The 21856-nt window shown below is 46.1% G+C and overlaps 1 protein-coding gene across 1 annotated transcript; it reads right to left on the bottom strand.

The window, feature by feature from the left end:
• Positions 1–10089: 10089 nt before the first annotated feature.
• Positions 10090–11462, bottom strand: ADM (adrenomedullin). Its single transcript, XM_084850286.1, has 3 exons — positions 11368–11462; positions 10934–11080; positions 10090–10390 (listed from the first exon to the last, which is right to left on the bottom strand). Exons 1-3 carry the CDS (start codon positions 11460–11462, stop codon positions 10090–10092), a joined length of 543 nt encoding a protein of 180 aa, XP_084706412.1.
• Between the last annotated feature and the right edge of the window lie 10394 nt (positions 11463–21856).

Below are 21856 nucleotides of genomic sequence, written 5' to 3' on the forward strand. Positions count from 1 at the left end.
GGACAAGAGAGCTCAGTGACACCATTCCGCTCAAGCAAGTGTGCAAAGCTAATGCTACATGCTGATGAAATGTTGCTTGCTTTGTCTTAATGGTTTTTACTGAGTTTTGGTTTAAGCATGGTTGCACAACCTTTTCGCCTCTGCCCCCTTCTCCTGCTTGTACATCATGAGGAAGCAATGCTACTCTTTAAAGAAGAACCACACAACCACTGAAGTACCCATTAGCATCAGTGACATAATCTGCAATCTGGTGCAAATGGCTTTCTGCTGGGTACACCTGGGGAAAAGGAAAACTGGTGTGAATGCACATGTAGTCTATCTTATACCAGCCTAATACATGAACAACATACACTATTGCATATTGGGAACAGTTCCAAAATCTTTGAATGCCTTTTTAATGGTTGAACTGCTGTTCCATTTTGATCATCTTCTAGACCAAGTGTGGGCAACTTCTGGAGGTCCAGAGGCCAATTTTGCTCATTCCCCAGAACCCACCAGGGACTGCACCTTGACAAACCACCAATACACCAATATTTCTTTTGCCAGTATTGTGGCAAAATCAGCAGCGGCAACAGGGGGCTCTGGGGGCATGTATGCAGAGAAGGGCAGGGCATGTATGTAGTAGTAGGCTGTTCAGTTCTATCCCAAGTATAGTCAGTCTCTCTCTCTCTCTCTCTGTTTGCTTACAGGATGCAAGTTTCTACTGTCTCTTTTTCATGAATCCTTTCTAACGAGGATCACCTCAAGTGCTCTTTTCTGCCCCAGTGTTTCTCTCCCCCTCCCCCCAAGCCTTGCCCTCCAGCCTGGCTTCCTATTGGTCCAGCTGAAGATTCCATAATATTACTATTAATCTGGCCCAACTAGCCAGATTAAGGAACCACTACATTCCGCAAACCCAGAGCAGTCACAATGGACTGAAATGGATGACTGCAATGGAAGCTTCTTGTAACTTTTGCTAAAATGAAATGATAGCCAGTGTGAGACCTTAGCACCTAAGGAGAGGAATGAGGAAAATACTGTGCTTGATAAGAGGCTGAGAAGAACATTGTCAGGCAGCACAGTAGATGGGAAGACCATCATATATTTGGTTTGCTTTTGAAAAGCTGTTTACAAGAAATGTGTTAATATGATTTCCATGACAATAAATTTATTATAGGAATGTCAGTTACACTTTTCACTGTGAAATTCCAAGCATGTATGATGGGTGAAGAAGTTCCTGTGCCCACCTCTAGGCTCAGGCCCAAAATCACTTAGCAGTGTGGTCCCATCATTATAAAGTGGGGCCACCTGAAATACTTCACCTTTCCCTCTCCTTTCAATTCTAGTGAGACGTCCTGTTGTTTTGTTTTCTGTTTCTTTTTCCTCCTTCATTCTTCCATTTTGCTGTTCCTGCCCTACTGGAGATTGAGGAATCCTGGGACCTGTTGTCCCACAGCACTGGATTGGTAGCTATGAATTCAATGCTACAGTGGTGTGCAGTTAGAACAGCAAAGAAACACAGGATGCTTTTGAACTAGATTGCCTGTAAGCAGTTTTAGTAGGAAGATGCAGTATATAGGGTTTGATAATATCTTCTTATTTCAAATGATACAGTCAGGGCCAGAAATATTGGAACAAGGATAACTGTTTAGGCAGTTGGCCTCTGTACACCACCACATTGAAGTTGAAAGGAAACACACCCAGATGGGAGCAAAGTCAGGACTTTCAGCTGTAATTCAAGGGGTGTGACAAAAGTGAGGCACTAACCATTCAGGAAGTACAGCCAGTGGCATACACACACCCCCATCATTGGTGGCTCATAAGTAATGGAATGAATGGCTGACAAGCAGCTGCATGGCCAGGTGTGGCCTGTTTCCTGGGTACCCCATGACCAATCCAGCAGAGAAAAGGCCTGGAGGTGGTTCTGAGTGTAACATTTGCATTTGGTAGCTGTTCACTGGAACTCCCAACATGAGGCCCAAAGAGGTGTCCATGCGAGTGAAGGAGGCCATCATTAGGCTGAGAAAACAACATAAACCCATCAGAGAGATAGCAAAAACATTGGGAGTGGCCAATACAACAGTTTGGAACATCCTGAAACAGAAGGACTTAACTGGCAAGCTCAGCAACAGCAAAAGGCCTGGAAGACCACGGAAGACAACTAAGGTGGATGACCGCAGAATTCTGCTCATGGTGAAGAGGAACCCTTTCACAACATCTAGCCAGGTCAAGAACGCTCTTGTGGAGGTAGGCATGTCATTGTCCACATCTACAGTCAAGAGACAGCTTTATGAATGTAAATATAGAGGCTTCACAACAAGGTGGAAACCACTGGTAATGCTCAAGAACAGACAGGCCAGATTAGCCTTTGCCAGCAAACATCTAAAAAAGCCTGCCCAGTTCTGGAATAAGATTCTTTGGACTGATGAAACCAAGATTAACTTGTACCAGAATGTTGGGAAGAGAAAAGTATGGAGAAGGAAAGGAACAGCTCATGATCCAAAGCATACCACATCATCTGTCAAACATGGTGGAGGCAATGTTATGGCATGGGCATGTATGGCTGCCAATGGAACCGGGTCACTGGTGTTTATTGATGACCTGACTGCTGATAAAAGCAGCAGGATGAATTCTGAAGTGAAGGAATTCTGAAGTGCATAGATCTATACTTTCTGTTGAGATTCAGCCGAATGCTGCCAAACTGATAGGACGTTGCTTCATATTGCAGATGGATAATGACCCAAAACATACAGCAAAAGCTACCCCAGAGTTTCTCAAGGCAAAGAAGTGGGATGTTCTTCAATGGCCAAGTCAGTGACCTGATCTCAAGCCAATAGAGCATCCTTCTCACTTACTGAAGACAAGACTAAAGGCAGAAAGACCCACAAACAAGCAGCAGCTGAAGGCAGCTGCAGTAAAGGCCTGGCAAAGCATCTCAAGGGAGGGAACTCAGCATTTGGTCATGTCCATGGGTTCCAGACTTCAGGCAGTCATTGACTGCAAAGGATTTTCGTCCAGATATTAAAGGCGATCCTTAAGTTTGCGATTATGTTGGTTTGTTCCATTACTTATGAGCCCGCAACGATGTGTGTGTGTGTATGCCACTGGCTGTACTTCCTGAATGGTTAGTGCCCCACTTTTGTCACCCCCCTTGAATTACAGCTGAAAGTCCTGACTTCACTCCCATCTGGGTGTGTTTCCTTTCAACTTCAATGTGGTGGTGTACAGAGGCCAACTGCCAAAACAGTTATCCTTGTTGCAATATTTTTGGCCCTGACTGTATATTAGCTATTGTTTTGTCAATTATTACTATCGTTCTTTTCTTCTCCTTGCACTATTTTAATTATTATTACTTTAGTCACATTGCTTTGCCTTGCCAGTCACACTGAACTGCTTGTATGGGCTTTCCCTTATGTGCACTTATTTAGGCCTGTAACATTAATTTGCACTTATATTGAGCATTTTATTTATTAAATTTATTTATTTATTAAATTTATTAATCGCCCATCTGGCTGGTCACCCATTGTGTATCATTCAACCATTTAATCTGTTGCAGTTACAATAATGAGTCTGTGCTCCTTTGTCCCTAGAGATTTCAGGCAGTTCTACAATAAGCTGAGCTTACTTACAGAAAATACAGTCTAAGAGCATCAGTGGAGGCACATGGCTTAGCATTCCTACAGACAGCCAAAAAACACTGCCCTGTACCCCAAGAGTGACCCAGCGCCCTAAGATTCTGCCTATTTTCCTTCAGCTGCTGGCTCAGCCCTCTCTGTCTCCATCTGACTCTGACTCAAACTCCAGGTTCTTTGTTCCTGAACACAGGCACAGACCTAAATCACATCATTCTTAGTTGGGCTGGTGGGAAGGTATGTCCCTCACGCCAATGGTTCCCCTGCACTCAGAATACTTAAGGGTGAACAGTTAACCTGCAGTCTCCCTAATTGTTAGGGCGTAAGTAAAGGGAGGTATGGCCAGATCTGGCTGGCAGGTTTGACTAGTAATGATTTTCAAGGAGTCTTTCTAATCCCTTTAAGCCTTTTTTTGTCCAAACTCAGACTCCTTCATAGCAATTGTATGGTAATTCTATAACATTATCTGTAAGCGAGCACTGGCAAGGAAATATAGGGAGCGGGTTACTCTTTCTCCCTTAATTTCTCTAATAATGAATCAAACATCAGGGGAAATTAGGCTTAGAGAATGCTCCGTCTGAGCCCACTCCTTCCCTGGGATGCTTAAGCAGTGAGGGCTCATCCAGAGAACCACTGGGGAAGGCAACAAGGGTTACATACAGTGGGGCAGAGGAGTCCCCATGCCCAAATCCTCCCCTTCCCACTATCCCATGGTCTCTTTGGAGAGAAAAAGAAGGCTTATTAGCATTCAGCATTCCAGAGTTCTTAGCTTGGTCCTCAATGGCCTCCACTGAATTCTATAGGACAAAGTAAACAGACTTCCATCTGGGATACAGTTGAGAGGGAGGAAAACATGCATCTTGACCCATTTCTTGGGATCGCCAGGGGCTAGTTTAGCCACAGTTGTGGACACCGATGCAGTGGAGGTAAAACTTCCACACTATTACCAATGGCTACTACCAATAAGGAGCAAAGGGGGAACAATGTCCCCTCTCCACCCTGAAGGTAACCCCAGGATTTAAAGGAAACAGTATGCAGGACAAACTTTGACAAAAAAAGACTCAGTGGCAAATGCTGTGAACTTGGGGCATTAGAAGTAAGGGAATAGAGGTGTTAAGTGCAGATGGGGAGTGAGATTGAAGAAAGGGCAGGCAAGATGCTTCTCACTGAATTTAGAATTTCAGTATAACATAATGAGAGTTTTGGAAAAACATGTCATCCTCTTTCATCACTGTGCATCGTGTCCCATTCAACTTAATGACTAAACATGCTCAGTGGGCACAGCATGCTGTCTGTGGGGAGAGGGAGATGGAAAACTGGTGGTGGTGGATGCATGCACAAATCATTATTATGAATTCCAAAGCCTTTTCAAAAATTTGTTTCATGCACACACACACACACAAAAGGTTCTGATGTACACTTCTGTCCAATGACTTTCTGTCCATCTTTCATTTATTTCACTCGTCTGTGCTAAAATCAGGGAGCACAATCTGTGCAATTCTGCAGATCAGTTCAGTTTCAGTAGATGGCACCCTTGCCCCTTCTGTTAACAGAAGCCTCTCTCCCTCCTCCCCCAACTCATTAACTCCAAGATCAACACTGTATCTTCAGTCCTAGTTCTTTGGCTACAGCTGTATTCAACAAGGCCAGAAACCCCACTGTCCTGAGCTTTGACATTCCCTGGCAATGAAATCACAAGGGCAAAAAAGGTAAACCCTTGGCAGATAGATGAGAAAAGTAAATAAAGGAAAAGCAGGTAGCTGGCATGTCAGTATCGGATGCAATTATCCATTTTGAGTAAACATCCACACACGATTATAATTCCAAACTCTTGAGATCACCCAGTGTGTTTTAGCCATCTGACTGTAGAAGATATATTTTGCAAAGCATGAGTCCCATCATTTCCTTCATTTCCAGTGTTCAGATGGAGAGTTCTGTTGCTTGTGAAGACAAAATAGTACCACACATACACAAGAAGGAGGTATCAGGAGGCTTGGAGGAACCCCAAGGTTTGCAGAGGTACTGGGGGGGGGAGTGTCAGAAGAAGCAGCTTAATGACTAAGTATGCTCGGTGGGTACAGCATGCAGTCTGTGGGGAGGGGGAGGGGGGAAATTGGTGGTGGGTGGAGGAAGTGGGATGGAATGGAGTGGCTGGAAACCTGAACAGTAGCACTCCACACTGTTACATTTTGTTACAAGTGCCACTTCTTGACCTACAGTTTATTTTCTCATCATATTTCTTCCTATTTCCCTAACACAAATAAGTTATTTCATCATGCAAATCAGTTTGTATTGAGGGATTCTATCCTTGTCTTTCCTGACTGCTCTCTAAAGTTAAAAAAAATAAAATAAAACAACATTTACTGCTCGCCATTCTGTTTTGTGAGTCATAGAAGCTCAGTACATCCAAATAAGGCAAAATACGTTAAGAGTGTTTGGAAATGTTACACTGTGCTTGCAAAATCTTCAGGTGCTGGTGTGTAAACAAGCAAAGCTTAGCGCAGCTGCTACCAGCACTTTGAACTATAATTATGTTAATTCCTAAATAAATAAATAAAGATGAGGATCTCTTTAAATGTACTTACAAAACTTGGGATGTTCAGATACGTATTCATGCACACAGCCACAAGTAATGTTTATTTATAAAAGCATAGGTATCAGCATCCCATATGTAGATCAACGAGTGTATTCTCAGTCTTACTTGGACACTGGCATAGCAACTGGAAATCACTCTTTCCTAGTGCTAGTTTGGTGTTAAATCCAGTTGAGTTGCCACTGGAAGAGTCAGATGTTATGCAAAATATCCCCTGGGAACAGTATTAGAGATAGTAGAAGTGGTTCTAGGCGTCAAAGTAACTACTTCTCTTCTTAACGGTGCACTCACCTAGTCAGCACATACTGAGACTCACTGCAGTGGACTGTGGAATAACAATTCCCCATACAAAATACAGAGGGTTAGAAAACAATGGAAATGAAGAGTAATTAATTTGGGGAGTGATTTAAGTGTGTGTCTGAAATGGAAGCATGGTTGTTATAATGGAAATTCTAACAACAGTAATATCAGCCATAGCTACTGTAGGAATGAAAGGTAATAAATGCACCTTACAGGTAAGCCGAGTGCCCCAAATATATGTACATTGAAAGAAGGTAGTGCTGTAAATGTAGTTCACATTTACCCCCAAACCATTAGAAGTATCCAGATTAAGGTACAAGTTGTTTACTATGCCACGTACGTACACCATGTTAAAAACATGTAAAAAATCACCACCACAGGATGTGTCACTTGTAGACTAAGAATTGTGTGTGAGTGAGTGAGTGAGTGAGTGAATGCATAGTGGCACATTTCTTCTGAAGATTCATACCTACTTGGGTGACTGAAGTAATTCAGACTTCAAAGCCTGAGGCAAGTAGTTATCTAGGAGAAATATCACAGTTGGTAGTGTTGTTTTAACTTTTTTTACACTACTGGAAGGACATAGGAGAAGGCTATCAATGGCTACCAGTCCTGATGGCTATGTGCTACCTCCAGTATCAGAGGCAATATCCCTATGTGCACCAGTTGCTGGGGAACATGGGTGGGAAGGTGCTGTTGCATTCGTACCCTGCTTGTGGGTTTCCCGTCAACAGCTGGTTGGCCACTTTGTGAACAGGCTGCTGGACTAGGAGGACCCTTGATCTGATCCAGCGTGGATCTTATATTCTTAACACCAAGTGCCTTTCCTCTTGCAGACTGTGTATGGATCTGAACTATTTATTTCTTGAACAGAATCATTTGTGGCTAATAATACCCAGGTGAGGACAGCTAAAAACACTGTCAATTAAGAAGTTGTGTGGCTGCTTAATTGGGAATCCAGATTGTAGAAATAATTGCAGATTGGAATGGGGTGGGTGTGGGTGGGGAGGGCAATGAGGAAAGCCAGAAGTCATTCCTGCATTTAAAAAAAATATCTCGGAACAAGCAAAGAAAAAGTTTGTTGATCAGAGATAATGAGGTTTAGAAACTACCTCAAACGAAGATACTTTATGGAAGGGACTAGAGCGCCACGGCAGAGCACAAGCTTTGGTTTCAGAAGGTCCCAGTTTCAGTACCTGATGTATCCAGTTAAAAGAAGTAGAAGGTGATGCAAAAGACCCTCTACCTGAGACCATGGACAGTTACTGCCAGTCAGAGTAGGCAATACCAGCTTAGATGGACAAATAGTCTGTCCTAGTTTATAAGAACAGGTCACTTGATAAAACACATTGAATACTGTCAATGGAAAATTGGAATTCTGAAATCTTGTTCTTAACTATTATTAGCCAATGATGTGATACCAGATGATGGTATTTATTAGGTCTGCAGTTTGCATTTTATAATCAGCATTGTGGCTGCTGTTAATATATTAAGCACCAACTTAAAATGCCCTTCAAACATATCCTTCAACATTATTTAAAAACCCAATTCCAGGTGTCAGAGTAACACTTCCCCACCCCACCTCCGTCAAATGTCACAAATAATTCTTTCCACTTTGTTCCAAAAATCTGCCACTGCTGATTTATAGGGCAAAAAGGTTTGGGAAACTGAACTGTAATAGCAGTGGGAAATCATGCCAGTAGATGGTGCTGTGGTTACATTGGTCACTATCTTTACTAGACTGATGTTGGGTGTTTTGTTTTTTGGTCTGTGGCTTCAGGAATGTGTGTCCTACCATTCTCTGAACTGTGGATTCAGTCTGACCTATGGCTGGGAAATCCTTCAACATAAATAACCTTGGAAGCCACTCTGACCATTTTTTTGGGAACACGTTCCTTCTCATAAATCTGTGAGTTTTGTTGTGCAATGTGAAAGCAGTGCAGTTATTTCCCTGATTAACTGCAGCAAAAAAAGAGATGATCAATCCTAACTCTGACATGTTTCAGCTTCACTTGAAACACATGTAAGGAGAAGAGACCTTGGAGTTGCTTGAACAGCCCTGAATCCTTACTTGAAAGCATTATGACTGTATGATGTTTACAAAGTTGGATGTATTTCAGGTGCTTTTGGTTCCCAGTCCTGGCTTGGTAGAAAATGACAAATTACCTGCAATTAAGCAGTTTTAGATCCTTCTGATTCTAAGGAGGGAAACATGAGTAAATAATGAGACTCCCTCCCCCCAAGTTTGTCCCTCTCATCTAAAAACACCCATCCAGAACTTCCTTTTTTTGATAATGTTTATTTTATTCCACTTATTGCCCCTGGAGAGAACAGCGATACATCTTTTACCAGTCCGGAATGTGTTAAAACATGACAAAGAGAGAGAAGAAAAGAATGAGGCAATCAAACCAATAACATAGACCAAAGGAAAACCACAGGCGGCACCAGAAAGGTGCAAGCACCCCACCCCTGAACCCCAACCAGTGGCTTGCACCTCCACCTGTCCAGCTACTGGACCCATGTGGTTGCTTAAAGAAAGGCACTTTCAGATATAAATTATAATTGAATCATACACTGCAAGTTACAATTAGGCTGTGATCCTAAGCATGCTTGCTTGAAAGTTAACTCCATCAAAATCAATGGGCTCAGTCCAGGCAGAGTCATACTTAAAGCAGATCCATTGAAATCAATGGGGCTTAAGTTAGTCCTAACTTAAGTCCCATTGATTTCACTGGGTCTAGTCTCAGTATGACTAAATATGGATTCAACCCAGTAGGCCTTACTTCACAGGAAATACGTTTAGGATATACTATGTCTCATTCAGAAATCTAACTGATGGGACAAACCCCACCGCCAGAAATGCATTGTTCCCTCCCACACACACACACACACACACATTTTTTTTGCTGGTGCCACCACTGATAAAAACAAAGGTTGAGATTCTCAATATATTAATAAAATAGTAACAGGGAATATAAAAAAAAATAATGCCCATATGCAATATATATATATATATATATATAACATATAAAAATAATTCTGTACTTTAAAAGAATACAGGGACAGGAGACAATTCTTTAAATACGGCTGTCTTCTTCCATGCCGAAACATCCACCCAGCCACTCACTCAGCCACACCGCACACACCGAGAGAGTCCATTGCACTTCGCCTGGCCGGGCCGTTCAAGTATATAGGGCAGTCCCTGCCGCCGAAAGAGGGGCTGCGAGTAGCCAATTCCCTGCCGTGTGGGGGGGAAGAAGTCAATACGGAGAGGGGGAGAGTCCGTCACCATCACCACCGTCCTCATCGCCGCCCCCGCCTACGGCTCGCTGCAGGAGGGAGGGGAAGGGCGGCCTGCAGAGTTCGCTCCGCAGCGCTCGTTTCACCGAGTCCCGGCACCGAGTCCTTTCACCACATCCCCGGGGAAGGGCGCGCCTCCTCGGGCCCACCAAGCGCGGCCTCCGCGTCCGCCGGCAGCCGCCGAGCCCCCGGAGGCGCGCCCGCCCCGCGCCGCGCCGCCGCTCGCTGCTTCCCGGGCCCCGCCAGGCGGCACAGGGCTCGGCTCGCGGGGCGCCGCGGCCGCGCTCAGACCCCGCGGAAGGGCGCGCCGGCGGGGAGCGGCGCCGGCAGGCGAGAGGCGGCGCTGCGGCGGCGGCTGCGCCCCGACGTGCTGGGCAGCGAGCGCCGCCTGCGGCCGTAGCCCTGCGCGCTGATCTTCCTGGGCGGGTGGTGGCTGTCCTTGTCCTTGTCGTTGAGGTGGAAGATGGTCTGCTGCAGGTTGTGCGTGTTGCAGGTGCCCAGCCTGCAGCCGCTGCGCTTGCTGGGCACGTGGGCGGGGCTGACGCTCTGGCGGTAGCGCTTCACGCGGACCTTGGCATCCTCGGGGCTGCGGGGGGCGGGAGGAGAAGCGCAACGGGAGGCCGTGAGCCGGGCGCGGGAGACAGGCCGCCGCGCCTGGGGCGGGCCGAGGGCGCGCCGGGGCCAGGGCGAGGGCGAGGGCGAGGGCGAGGGCGAGGCGCTCGCCAGGGTTACCCCGCAGCCCTTTAGCTCTAGGAGGAGCGGCTCGCCACTGAAACACGGGCCTCTTCCTTTGGCGCCCCGAGACCCCGAATTTATCTTTTGAGGCTCCGGGCCTGGGCAGACCCGCTGGGGGGCCGCCGCTGAAGGCGAGCGGCGTGCCAAGGCCCGAGTGCGCGCGCAGGGGACTGCGCCTTCAGGCCCTGCGTCGCGCGGGAGCTGCGCCTCCCCCCGCCGCGCGGAGACCGCTCGGGACTCGCCCGCCCGCCCGCCCGCCCGCCGGCCCCTCCCCTCCCCTCCCCTCCCCTCCCCCGCCCGCCGCCTCTCGCGCGCTCCGCCGCCGAAATCTCCTCCGCGCCCGCGAACGCCGAGCCGCGTCACGACAGCGCCCCCGAGCAGAAGGCATAATTACCTGGGCTGCGCCACTCCGGGCTCGCCTTTCGCGTCCCGGGCGCTGATGACAGACGGCTCGCTGGCATCAGCCGCTAGTCCCGTGCTGAGCGCCGCGGCGGCGAAGGGCAGGTCCCGCCTGGCTCGGCTCAGCGCCCATCTGTTCCACCTGAACGGCAGGCGAGGGAGAAGCCGGTGAGGAGAGGGCTCGCCGAGCCAAGGGGCGGCGCTGAACGGGGTCGCCCTCCTCTGGGGGAGGACGCGGGCGGGCTCCGGGGCTCGCCCCTGAAGGGCGGGTTGACTTTCGCGGAGGGAGCGAGGCGGGTTAGGGGGACCCAGAGCCCTTCCTCAGCCGCAGCCACATCCCCAGCTTCGCCCCCCGAAGTAACGTGGTGTGGGGGCCCTGGTCAGACAGTTCCCCGGCTGGACCCCGAAGAAGCGCTGCTGGCTACTCACCTTCTCTTGAAGTCTGACGCAACGTCCAGCTTGGCAGCCTCTACCCCGAAGGAGACGGAGGCCAGGTAGACCAGGGCGAAGGAGACCACTTTCATCCTGGCCGGGGAGAGAAAGGAGGGAACTCTTATCAGCCTGCCCTCCCAAAGGGGACCCTCCCTTGCCCTGCTCGAGGCAATGGTGAGCGCCAGGCAGGTCGGTCCGCCGTCCGGCCGCCCTTCCCTCCCTCCGGCTCCCCCAGCCCCCCAGCAGGGACTTTGGGAGCCCGTGTGACATTCCGCTCTGATATTTGCTCAGCAATTCATCACAACGGGATCAATAAGGGAGCGCCCAGCGTTCACATTTGTCAAGCTTTCGATTTGCGTAGAAGGGTGAAGGCTAAGCTAGCCCCTTCGAACGCACAGAAACAGCAGCCCCACGGTCACCTGATTCTCGTGCCTTTTGAAGGAGGCAAAGCTCCGCACCGGCTCCCCCAACCCAACCCCCAAATAGGGCTGTGAACACTCAACAGCCCCTTTTGCTCTGGACTCGTCCCTTGAATTTCCACGGGCGAGAACTGATTCGAGGGCTTGCCGCCTAAAGGAAGTTTGGATTTGCAGTAGTAAGAAGGACCACAAACTCTGGCCAGCAGAAATGCACGCACGTTCAGATTCACTTTTTTTAGCTCCCCCTTTTTAAACGACCCCTCAGCGATTCTTTCCATCCCCTCCCTCCCTGCCTCCTTACCCTTCCATTTAAGAAAAAGGTCCAGACCTGATAATGACGATAATCCACTGAATCTGGAGGGGGAATCCTCGTATAACGTTAATCCCCAAAATGTCAAAATCGCACAGGTCCTTCAAGAACTGCTCGGCTCCGAGACCGTCTTGCTTGCGCCACTGAAGTTACTACTGTCTGTCCGGCGCACTTTGGGGTTTTTATTATAGAGCAGCACCAGGCAGGGAGGGGGGAAGAGCAGGGGGGCGGGACTCGGTGCGAGGGGTTGGCAGGAAGCACTTAGACATGCAAGATTACTTTGCACACTTCCTCAATTGATTTAGAGATTGTGCATGCCCAAGGGATGTGAGCCATGTCCCACTGAAGTCCGGCAAATCTGCCATTGCTTTCACATGGATTCTGCCCGTTGTGCTTACCCGTAAGAAGAGCCCTACTGGATCAAACCGCAGGTCAAACTAACCCCGCTTTCTGCTTCCAGAAATGCCGGCTAGATGCTTTCTGCGAAGCCCAAAAGCATGAAGGCAAGAGACCGCTCCTGGTATTGAGGTATACTACCTCTGAACATGGAGGCTCTATGTCGTTGCCATGGCTAATAGTTTCCAGCTTAGACAGACCCACTCCCTATCAATACTGTCTGTCTCTCACTCTCACTCCCCGCTATACTGATCTATATACTGCAAGATGCAAGTTAAAGCCCACTTTCAAAAATCGCCACCAAAAATATTAGGGGCAACTACGTTATTGCCAATGACATATGTTTAAAAGACAGGTGGCCAAACATATGTTTGTGCCTTGTTCCCAAAGTAGCGCGATTAATGGATCAGCTTAAATTAATTTGTGTTCAGCCTAGGCATTTTGTTTGAAGTCTGGGATGCCTTTAGTAATAATAATTCTAATACCAGAAGGTGAAGTTCAGCACTGCTGAAGTACAAAGGTAGGAATAAACTGAACCATCTGCCTATCTGTGTGCGTGTGCATTTGGGGGAAGGAGGTGAGTGAGTCCCAGCTCATTTGCTAAAAAGAACGCCGGGAGTATCAGTACTACAGAGCGGATTACTCATTTGCATGTGAGCTTTGCGTACCTCCTGTCTATGCACCTCCTCATCAGCTCTCCAGCTTACGCTCAATCATACACGTAGCCTTCGCTGCTGGACCAGACTGATCCAGCTGGGTCCTGAGCGCGTGCAAAGCGATGCAAATCTGAGGATGCGGTGGATTTGCTTTTCGCGTTCTTAGGTGGTTGTTTTTTTTTTCCCTCTGAGTACCTTCACCGTTTAGAAATCTTAAAAGAGCTGTGTACAGATTAAAAATTCCCGGGACATTTTACGATGCCTGCAAAAAGTCTCTGGCTGAGGCAATCAGTTGTGCCCTTTGCGCGAGCCGTAGTATGTGCTAAACGGTTGTTATGTTATGGTAATCATGGCGGTGCCTCACGTCTGGGAGAGGCGCGTGGATGGAGATGATGGAGGGAGGCTTCGCTTTGATTGCCCGGATGACTCAGTCGCGGAAGGTGAATCCTCCCTTGCCAGCAGCGCTCGGGGGATGTGCCTCCTGCGTTTGCTTAGAAAGCCTGCAAAGGAACAGAAGCGAATGACTGTCATGTTCGGGGCGCTAACACCTATGTTGCTCTCGTACCCCATGAGTAATCGAGTGCTAGTCTTAAAATCCAGAGGCAGAGCGCTTCTTGTGCACATACTACTGTTCCCTTTTGATTGCTGTACTACGAGGTAATTGCAGCTTGCATTTCTACGGAGCTGCAAACCTACCTTGGAGCAATGGCTAGAGGCTATTCAGTAAAGGTAAGCCGAGGAACCAGTGCAGCAGCGTCCCCCAACCTGGTGCCCTGCAGATGGGTTAGACAGCTCCCATCAGCCCCCTCCCGAATGCGCGGGGCTGTAGTCCAAAACATCTGGAGGGCACCAAGCTGAAGAAGGCTGCAGCTTAACTGTACGTGCCACTTCTTTGAAAAGGGTGCTTAACAGTGCCGCTTTTATTTTGAAGGAAAAGCAGCTGTCGGGTGAGTGAGGACCGGGGATTAAGCAGTAAACAACCATCTCTCCTCCTTTCCCCTGCTCCTTCAGCAGAGGCCGGAAAAGAATGGGGGGGGGGATTTCCCTGCCAGGAAGCCCCCCAGGTACTGCTCTCCAAGAGCCACCTCCTGTGATCTTTGCCACTGCTGGGGACCTGCATGGAAGTGGCTGCCCCTGCCTCCTCTCTCTTGCTCACCCCATTTAGGCACCACAGGACTGGGCATGCAGTGCTGCCTAGAGAGAGTGTCCGAGGTGCCTCTGCCCATTTGTCTGCCTCTCACTCCCTCTCTGGACAAGGCAGCACAGAGGTTTGGCTGCTGACAGAGCCACCAGCTCACCTACACACACTGATCCACCTGCTGCAGTGCCCAGAGAGGGGGAGCAAGAGAGAGGAGCCCCTCACCCACCTTAGCAGCATGCCAGAAAGTGAGAGGGAGAGAAGATGAGTGAGTGGCTGTTGCCATAATCTCTCAGGTTTTCCTTCTCTTGCCAGGAAGGACTGGGCAAGTGGCGGCTGCTGCTCCCTCTGATTGCTCATCGGCCATCTCCCCCTGGCATGTTCTACCTGCTTGCGCATCCTATCTCTTTGGGCAATGCAGTGGGAAGAATTGGGGTCAGCCACCCGGGGGAGCTAAATGTGGATCTCTGCCTCCTCACTCACACTCGGTCATGGGTTTATGCAGAGGATTGGGCTATTTGGGCCTAATCCACACCACCATGCTATACAGAGGGAGGGAGAGCAACCAAGCAGGTAAGTGAGCGAGAGGATGAGCTGGCTGCTCCTTCAGGGACCAACTCTCTGTGCTGTGTTACCCAGAGAGAGAAGGCAAGGGACCAGGGAGAGGCATTTGTTCATGCTCTAGACAGGACTCGCTGCTAAGGTGCCCAGAGTGAGTGAGCAAGAGAGGAGATAGGGACAGCTGTTGCCTTCTTTTCCTTGCAAACTTCCCTACTCCTTCCCAGAAGTGTCACGACTCAGAATGGGGGAGGTTCCAGGGAGCTTCCTGGCTGGGATAGCAGCTTTCCCCCCAGCTCTTTCCCAGCTTAACGTTGCAAGACAAGGGAAAGGAGAAGAGATTGCTGTTTGATCCCCACTTCTCACCAATGGGCTGTCTTTCCTTCAAAATAAAAGTGGCAATGTTAAGCACCCTTTTCAAATACTTGTTTAATGTCATGTGTTGTTTGGCCCTTAGTGAAAGATGGGAGCAACCTAGTAAATGCCATTAACAGGAAGGGCAGGATCTGAGCAAAGTTTAGCATCTTTGTAAAAATACCCACAGGCAGGGCAGTTGTATCCTGATATTTGTGGATATGAAGCTGCCTAATACTGAGACTGCCTATTAAATCTGTCCAGCCCAGTATTATCCACTGTGACTGGCAATGGTGCTGCAAAGTTTCAGGCAGGAGTCTTTCCCAGCCCTCCAACTGGAGATGGAATCTGGGACCTTGTTCATGCAAAGCAGGTACTTGACTTAACTATGGACCCTCTCTTGGCTTCTGACTGACCTGCTGAAAATATAAATGGGTGTCTTGTATTGACATATACATATACACACTTTTGAGTTATACAGAACTCTTAAGCTGAATAGTGTGGACAGATAACTAATCCCCATATTAGCTACCTTTCAGTTTGGCCTCATGGAGACTGATGACCTTATCAAATTTGTATTATTTATGTTTTGCATAATTACAGTCAATTACACTCACATATCTGACTTCCACCACTTGATTTTACTATTAGTCCTACATACATCATGTGTTTCCTATATATAAACTGGACAACGTAGTGACAAGTTATTATAAAGGGCAATTTAAAAAAACTCAGAAGCAGATGACTGACTTCTAGATGTATGATTCAAAACAACAAAATGACAAAGTTATCCTTTCTGCGTAACAATGTAATGTTTAAAGTAATGATCATAGCTCTTGTATAAGGAAACACTTCTCTTAACTTCCAGTAAGATAAGTTCCATGGATGCTCTGGGAATACCAGATGCTGTAGCACTATTAAAGCCAAGCAGGTTTGGACTTGTGCTATGTGTGAGTGGGATATACATAGAAGAAATAAATACTCTTGTTAAAAAACAAAACAAAACACAACCCTTCCAGTTAAGACAACATGCTTCTCTAAATTTAGGAAAGTACCTATAAATTCTGGGGCCAAAAGGGAAATAAAATCTGTGCTGTTCCAAGAAATAGTTCTGTAAGAATTCTAGATAGATTTAAGATATGTAATAAATCATTTATTGGTACTATTTTCAGCACACCTAGCAATGCAAATTCATGAATATTTGCAGATCACAGATCACTTTCCAGTAACATGAATTAAGTAATTTTAACTAACTTTGGAACTGTAATAATCTTGGAAATAACCACTTTGCTCTCCCCCACCTCATATACACATCCTTCCATTTAAAAAAGTTTATGCCTGATAATTATGTCAATCCAGACCACTGCAGTGGAGGGATTTTTGTATAATGTTAACCCCTAAAATGTCAAAATAACACATCCTTTAGGAACTGCTTGGCTCTGGCATATCTTGTCTATGTCACTGGAGTAACTACTGACTCCAGTGCTCTGGTCTGCATTTTTATAGAGCAGGAGGGCCAGAGGGGGTGGGGAGAGAGGGGTGCATGACAGCACTTGATTCCCTTTCTGCCTCTGATGAAAGGCTGGCCAGACAAGATGAAGGAAGTGCAGGACTTCATTATCTAAATTAATGGTTGTGGCTGCAGTTACTTGCCAAAAGGGCACTAGAAGTTTGTGCTTGTTCTAGATGTAATGCAGGAATGGGCAACCTTTTTGGCCCCCAGGCATGTGGTGATGGGTGGTGGGTCAGGGGCTAAACCCACACACATATACACACTCGTGTTTATGCGCACACACACACTCACATGCACAGCCTTCATACACAGTCATACATGCACGTATGCACGCATACTCTTCCCCCATCTATTTTAGCACACAGGGATGGAGAGGTATAAACACTGTAATGCAAAATAAAATAATGTACGTGATTTATTATAATTTATGTCCAGTCTTTCTTCAAGGAACGTAAGGCAGTGCACATGGTTTCCCTTGCGTTTGTTCTCACAACAAAGCTGTGAATTAGATTAGGTTGAGAGTTGGTGACTGGCCCACAGTCATGCAGTGATCTTCATGGTTGACTGGGAATTTGAACTTGGGTGTCACCTTCTTAATCTGACACACTAACCCAGGGGTGGGCCACTTGTGGCCCTCCAGATCTTTTGATCTAAATTCCCTTCAGCCCTAGCCAGCATAGCTAATGGTGAAGGATGACTGGAGTTGTAGGCCAAAACATGAAGAGGGCCACATGCTTAGAACATGCTTCTAAAACTAGTAAAGCATAAAAAGTAGAAAAATACAAGGTACTGGATTCATGTCTTGCTACTTTTCCTGATACAAGATGTAATGCCCAGTGGAATACTCCAAAATGTAAATGGTTTCGAGATGTCTTTGATTAAAAGCCATTTAAAACAATCTAAAATATCTAAATAAAAGTTCCAGAAGGAGTCTGTCACATGTCACCTAGGTTTCTGACAGCTTCTGGCATTTGCTCCATCTAGAGAGGCAACAGAGAGGGTGGGGGAATCATTACCATGACAGTGACTTCTTGGATTAACAGGGATCTTTGGCCAATGAAGAGGAAGAGTGAGAACTAGCCAAGTACAGGGCTGGTTGAGATTTTTAGTTGGTTCATTTTTTGATAGGACCTTACCAAAATTTGCAAATTTATTCATAAATGGGATGGAATGAATTTAAGATTAAAAACATTTGATCATGGGAGAAACTGTAAGAAAAAGACTAATGATAATCAACATAAATGCATCTTGAGCCAATTATTAAAAGCCAAGATGAATGAGATATACTGGATCTCAGAAGAAACGGAATTCCAAACATCAGCTGTCAGTTAATTCCATTACAGCACAATCCTCTGCATGTGTACTTAGAAATAAGTCCCACTGTATTCAGCTGGGCTATATTTCATGATGAATGTTATGGAGCCTGAAAAGTTCATTATAAGTCTCTCAGCATCTTTCCATTGCAGTTTCCCATATCTGAAGTAAGATTAGAACTGTGTATCTAATACTATTACCTTAATTAAAGTTCATATGGTATTTTTAACTGGAAAGGTACTGCGCATTACTGGTTACAGCCCAAGAAGCTGTAAATTAGAAAATGAATCAAACTCCCTACTAGGTAACTGAAGGCTTTGTTTATATTGTAGCTAGCTACCCATCACTCTTCTCTCTCTGTCTCTCTGTAATGAACTTGCATACATTTTGCAATTTTTGGAGTCTGTTTTCTGCTTCAAAGTCCAGATTTATGAAAGAATTTGATCTTCTTGCAAGGACTGCAGGAAGGGAAATCCATGGAGATTATGGATGGGTGGGAAATAAGTACAGGCCATAGTAACCATGGTGGAAGGCCAGTTCAAGACACTGTAGCTCTGAGGTGGGGGACCTCAGGCCTAGGGCCAAATCCAGCTCTCCTGGGGCCCACTCTGGACCTATGGAGTTTCTCAGTGGTCACACCCCTTCCCCTGGCCCTACCCTTTTCCCTCAGCCATTTGGTGGTTTCCCAGCTTTTCTGCAGTTTTTTTCTCCCATCGTATGAGGTTGAAATGCCTCCCTTAAGGCTTAATTACTGGCAGTAAGGGATTTAATCTAAAACATGCTGACATTTTAGCTCCACCCCTTTTGCCTTTGGTCCCACCCACCACTGGAATGCAGCCCCCAAGATCTTCTCCAAAATTAAATTTGGCCCATGGACTGGAAGCAGTTCCCCACTCCTGCTGTAGCTAAATCCACCAGCTGAAGCCCTGTGCATAGCCCATTGCTCTTGAAATATCACATATTTACACATTTTTATGCACAAAGCACAAGGCTTATAAATGGACAGGGTATAGCTCAGTGATAGAGAACACGTGCTTTGCATGTTCTGTATGTTATAAACATGTCTATTAAAAATAATACTGATACTCCTATAATGCTAAGCTGTACTCCTACAGGATTCAACGCCTGGTCCTCAACTCTGCAGATATGAAACACAGACAATAATAAATTCTATTCTTTCATTTTTGGTACAGAGAACAGAATTTTGCCTTATGCAATATATGCATATACTAATAGAAGCCAAGTATTTCCTTTATTACATTTTTATTATACATTAACTTTGATATTTAATTATGTCTTAAAGTCATACATAGCTTTACAATTTTCCCTGGGATTTCACTATACATAGAAAACAAGACCAAATCCATTGTTCTGCTTTCTGCATGCAGAAACTCATGAGAGATGCTATTATGTGTACATACCAAATGAATTCTGTGTGGATCAGCAGAGTACAACAGTGACATGGTGCAGATAGCTAGACTGAATGCAATTAATGTGTATCCACATTGTGTACCACATATGGTACTACTTATATTCAGCAACAGAGTTTTTTTTCATGCAGCATCTCTCTAGCCCTCAGTTTTCAGAGAGTGACAGTACAGAAGTAAATCCTCAAAGTCAATTTCGGGATAGCAGCCTTAACATCCAGTCTCGACTCTTAATTAATTTATCTTGCTGATATAGTGACCAATTCCAGAACCAGGAAGTCTGTCATAGACATGGAATTCTGTCATCTGGAACAGCTTCTCCAGCCTTCTCGATTGAGGTCTCTGATCCATATGCAAATGTTTTTGTGCAAAACTGAGCTCACACTTGTCTCTGTAGTGGGGTGAGATTCTAAAGGGCAACCTACATGTGATGCTGAGTTGGTAGTTTTTTTACTAAACGTACCTCCCAAGCTGATTTTCCTATTTGTAGTTTCATAGGAAGGTGGCGGGAACAGCTTGGGGGAATTTAATAAGCTCCTCCCACTGTACTGGTCATCCACTGTGAATGGCGGTCTCCACTGTAGTATTTTGTAAAAAAAAAAGAAGAGGAATAAAAACAGGGAGAAATGATACACAGCTGAGCATCATGGTTAAGCTGGCCCTTAACTGTACTTGTAATGAAGCACCTGAGAGAATGAAGAACACAGAGGTTATACAGATGCAGGTCAGGAGCGCTGTGTCTCAGAGACTTTGCATTCTCCAGAAAGCTGAGAACCCTTTCAAGTAGAAGCTATCCATGGCTCCTCTTCAAGAAGACGACTTTGGCTCACCTGTCAAAGCCACAGACATTTTGACTGAATAGCTCAAATTCTCTTTTCCACCAATGCATTCCATTAAATTCTATGGAAGGAAAACCATCAAGACCCATTGCTTCATTGCAAACCCCTGGAAGAAAAGAAAGAAGGCAACATCTGGAAACCACCTAAGGATGTCTGCGTGCAAGAGTTCAGGCAAAGGCTCTACATTTTTAAAGATTCTGTCAGCCTTTCCCAACCTGGTGCCCTCCAGGTGTGTTGGACTACAACTCCCAGAATCCCACAGTCTTCCCCAACCTGGAGGACACCAGACTGGGGAACAACTGTGCTAGGAAATCACCAAGTGTCCCCACTACTTAAAAAGCTCATGTTTGGCTCTGACCTTCATTGGAGCAATACCTGCGGGGTCTCGGAGAGCTGCGGGTATTGCAAACCTTGACTTTGACCTACTCCAATATACTTGCTTCTTGCTGTCTGCCCCCCTCCCCCAGAGCAAACAAGCTCTTTCTCTGAAAACCTCTAAAAATAATAGAACATTCCCATAATCCATATTCAAAACTTTTCTTTTAACAGACATCCTAAGAATCAAAAGCCTTTGTTTACAGTCAGTATTTTATTACATCTATAAACCTCTTAAAAGATACAGTTCTTATGCCAAGCTTAATGTTGTAAGACTTGTACTAAACTGTTAATAATTGATTGGCCAATAGTGAACTCATGTCAGCATGATGGCTGCTGACATCTGGAGCATTGGGGTTCCAGATTGTTTCTGTCTTCTCTGGGTTCAGTTTCAGTTTGTTCACACACAGTCACGGCATCCAGGTCAAGGATCTATTTCTGGAAAGCAATCACAGTGTTGCAGAAAAATAATTTAAAATTAACCCCTGCCCCAGTTAATTCTTGGGAAAGGAAGGACACGTTCTCCACCCACATTGCTTCCTTGAGCACAGACCTTTCCCCTATCCATAGAGGTGAGTGTCACCAATGTGCTCCACCGAATTCTATGAAAGAAGGTTCTTCTGCAATGGGGAAAATGGTGCAGGGGTGCAGCACAGCCTCCTTCCCCATACAGAAGGGAAAAGAGGATCTGTTGGTGGGCGGAGCAATGTGGTCTCCCTACACAGTTCTTCTTTAATATTGGCTGTGAAGCAAACGGGTCGCAAGAAATTCTTACACATTCCTCGCATGCATTGTATGAAAGCTTTGTGGGCATTTTGACCTTGCTAAATCTAACCCCCCCCCCCGCCCCGTGACATGGTCAGATGTTAAATGTGATAAATATGTATAACTTACTTAATTGCCTCTTGTAGTTTCAGTTCTGTAGTTATTCCCCTTGCTGTATACACAATTACATGGCTGTGGTATTTCCCTCCAAATGGTTTCTGCCTTTCAGAAAAGGAATAAATGTTCTTTGTCCCTTGCCTTCTTCACAGGGAAGTTGTATTGTATAATTTATCATTATTGTTACCCAATTCCTTTCTATTTCAGTCAAATGATGACAGAATACAAGTTACAGTTTTGTAATTTAGAATTTACAGTCCCTGAATTTCCCACTGAGAGTTTGGCCCATTAAGCCCTAAGTAAAA

Source organism: Heloderma suspectum, chromosome 1, assembly GCF_057233095.1.
Source record: "Heloderma suspectum isolate Gila_16-S chromosome 1, 16-S_ref, whole genome shotgun sequence".
Taxonomy (NCBI): domain Eukaryota; kingdom Metazoa; phylum Chordata; class Lepidosauria; order Squamata; family Helodermatidae; genus Heloderma; species Heloderma suspectum.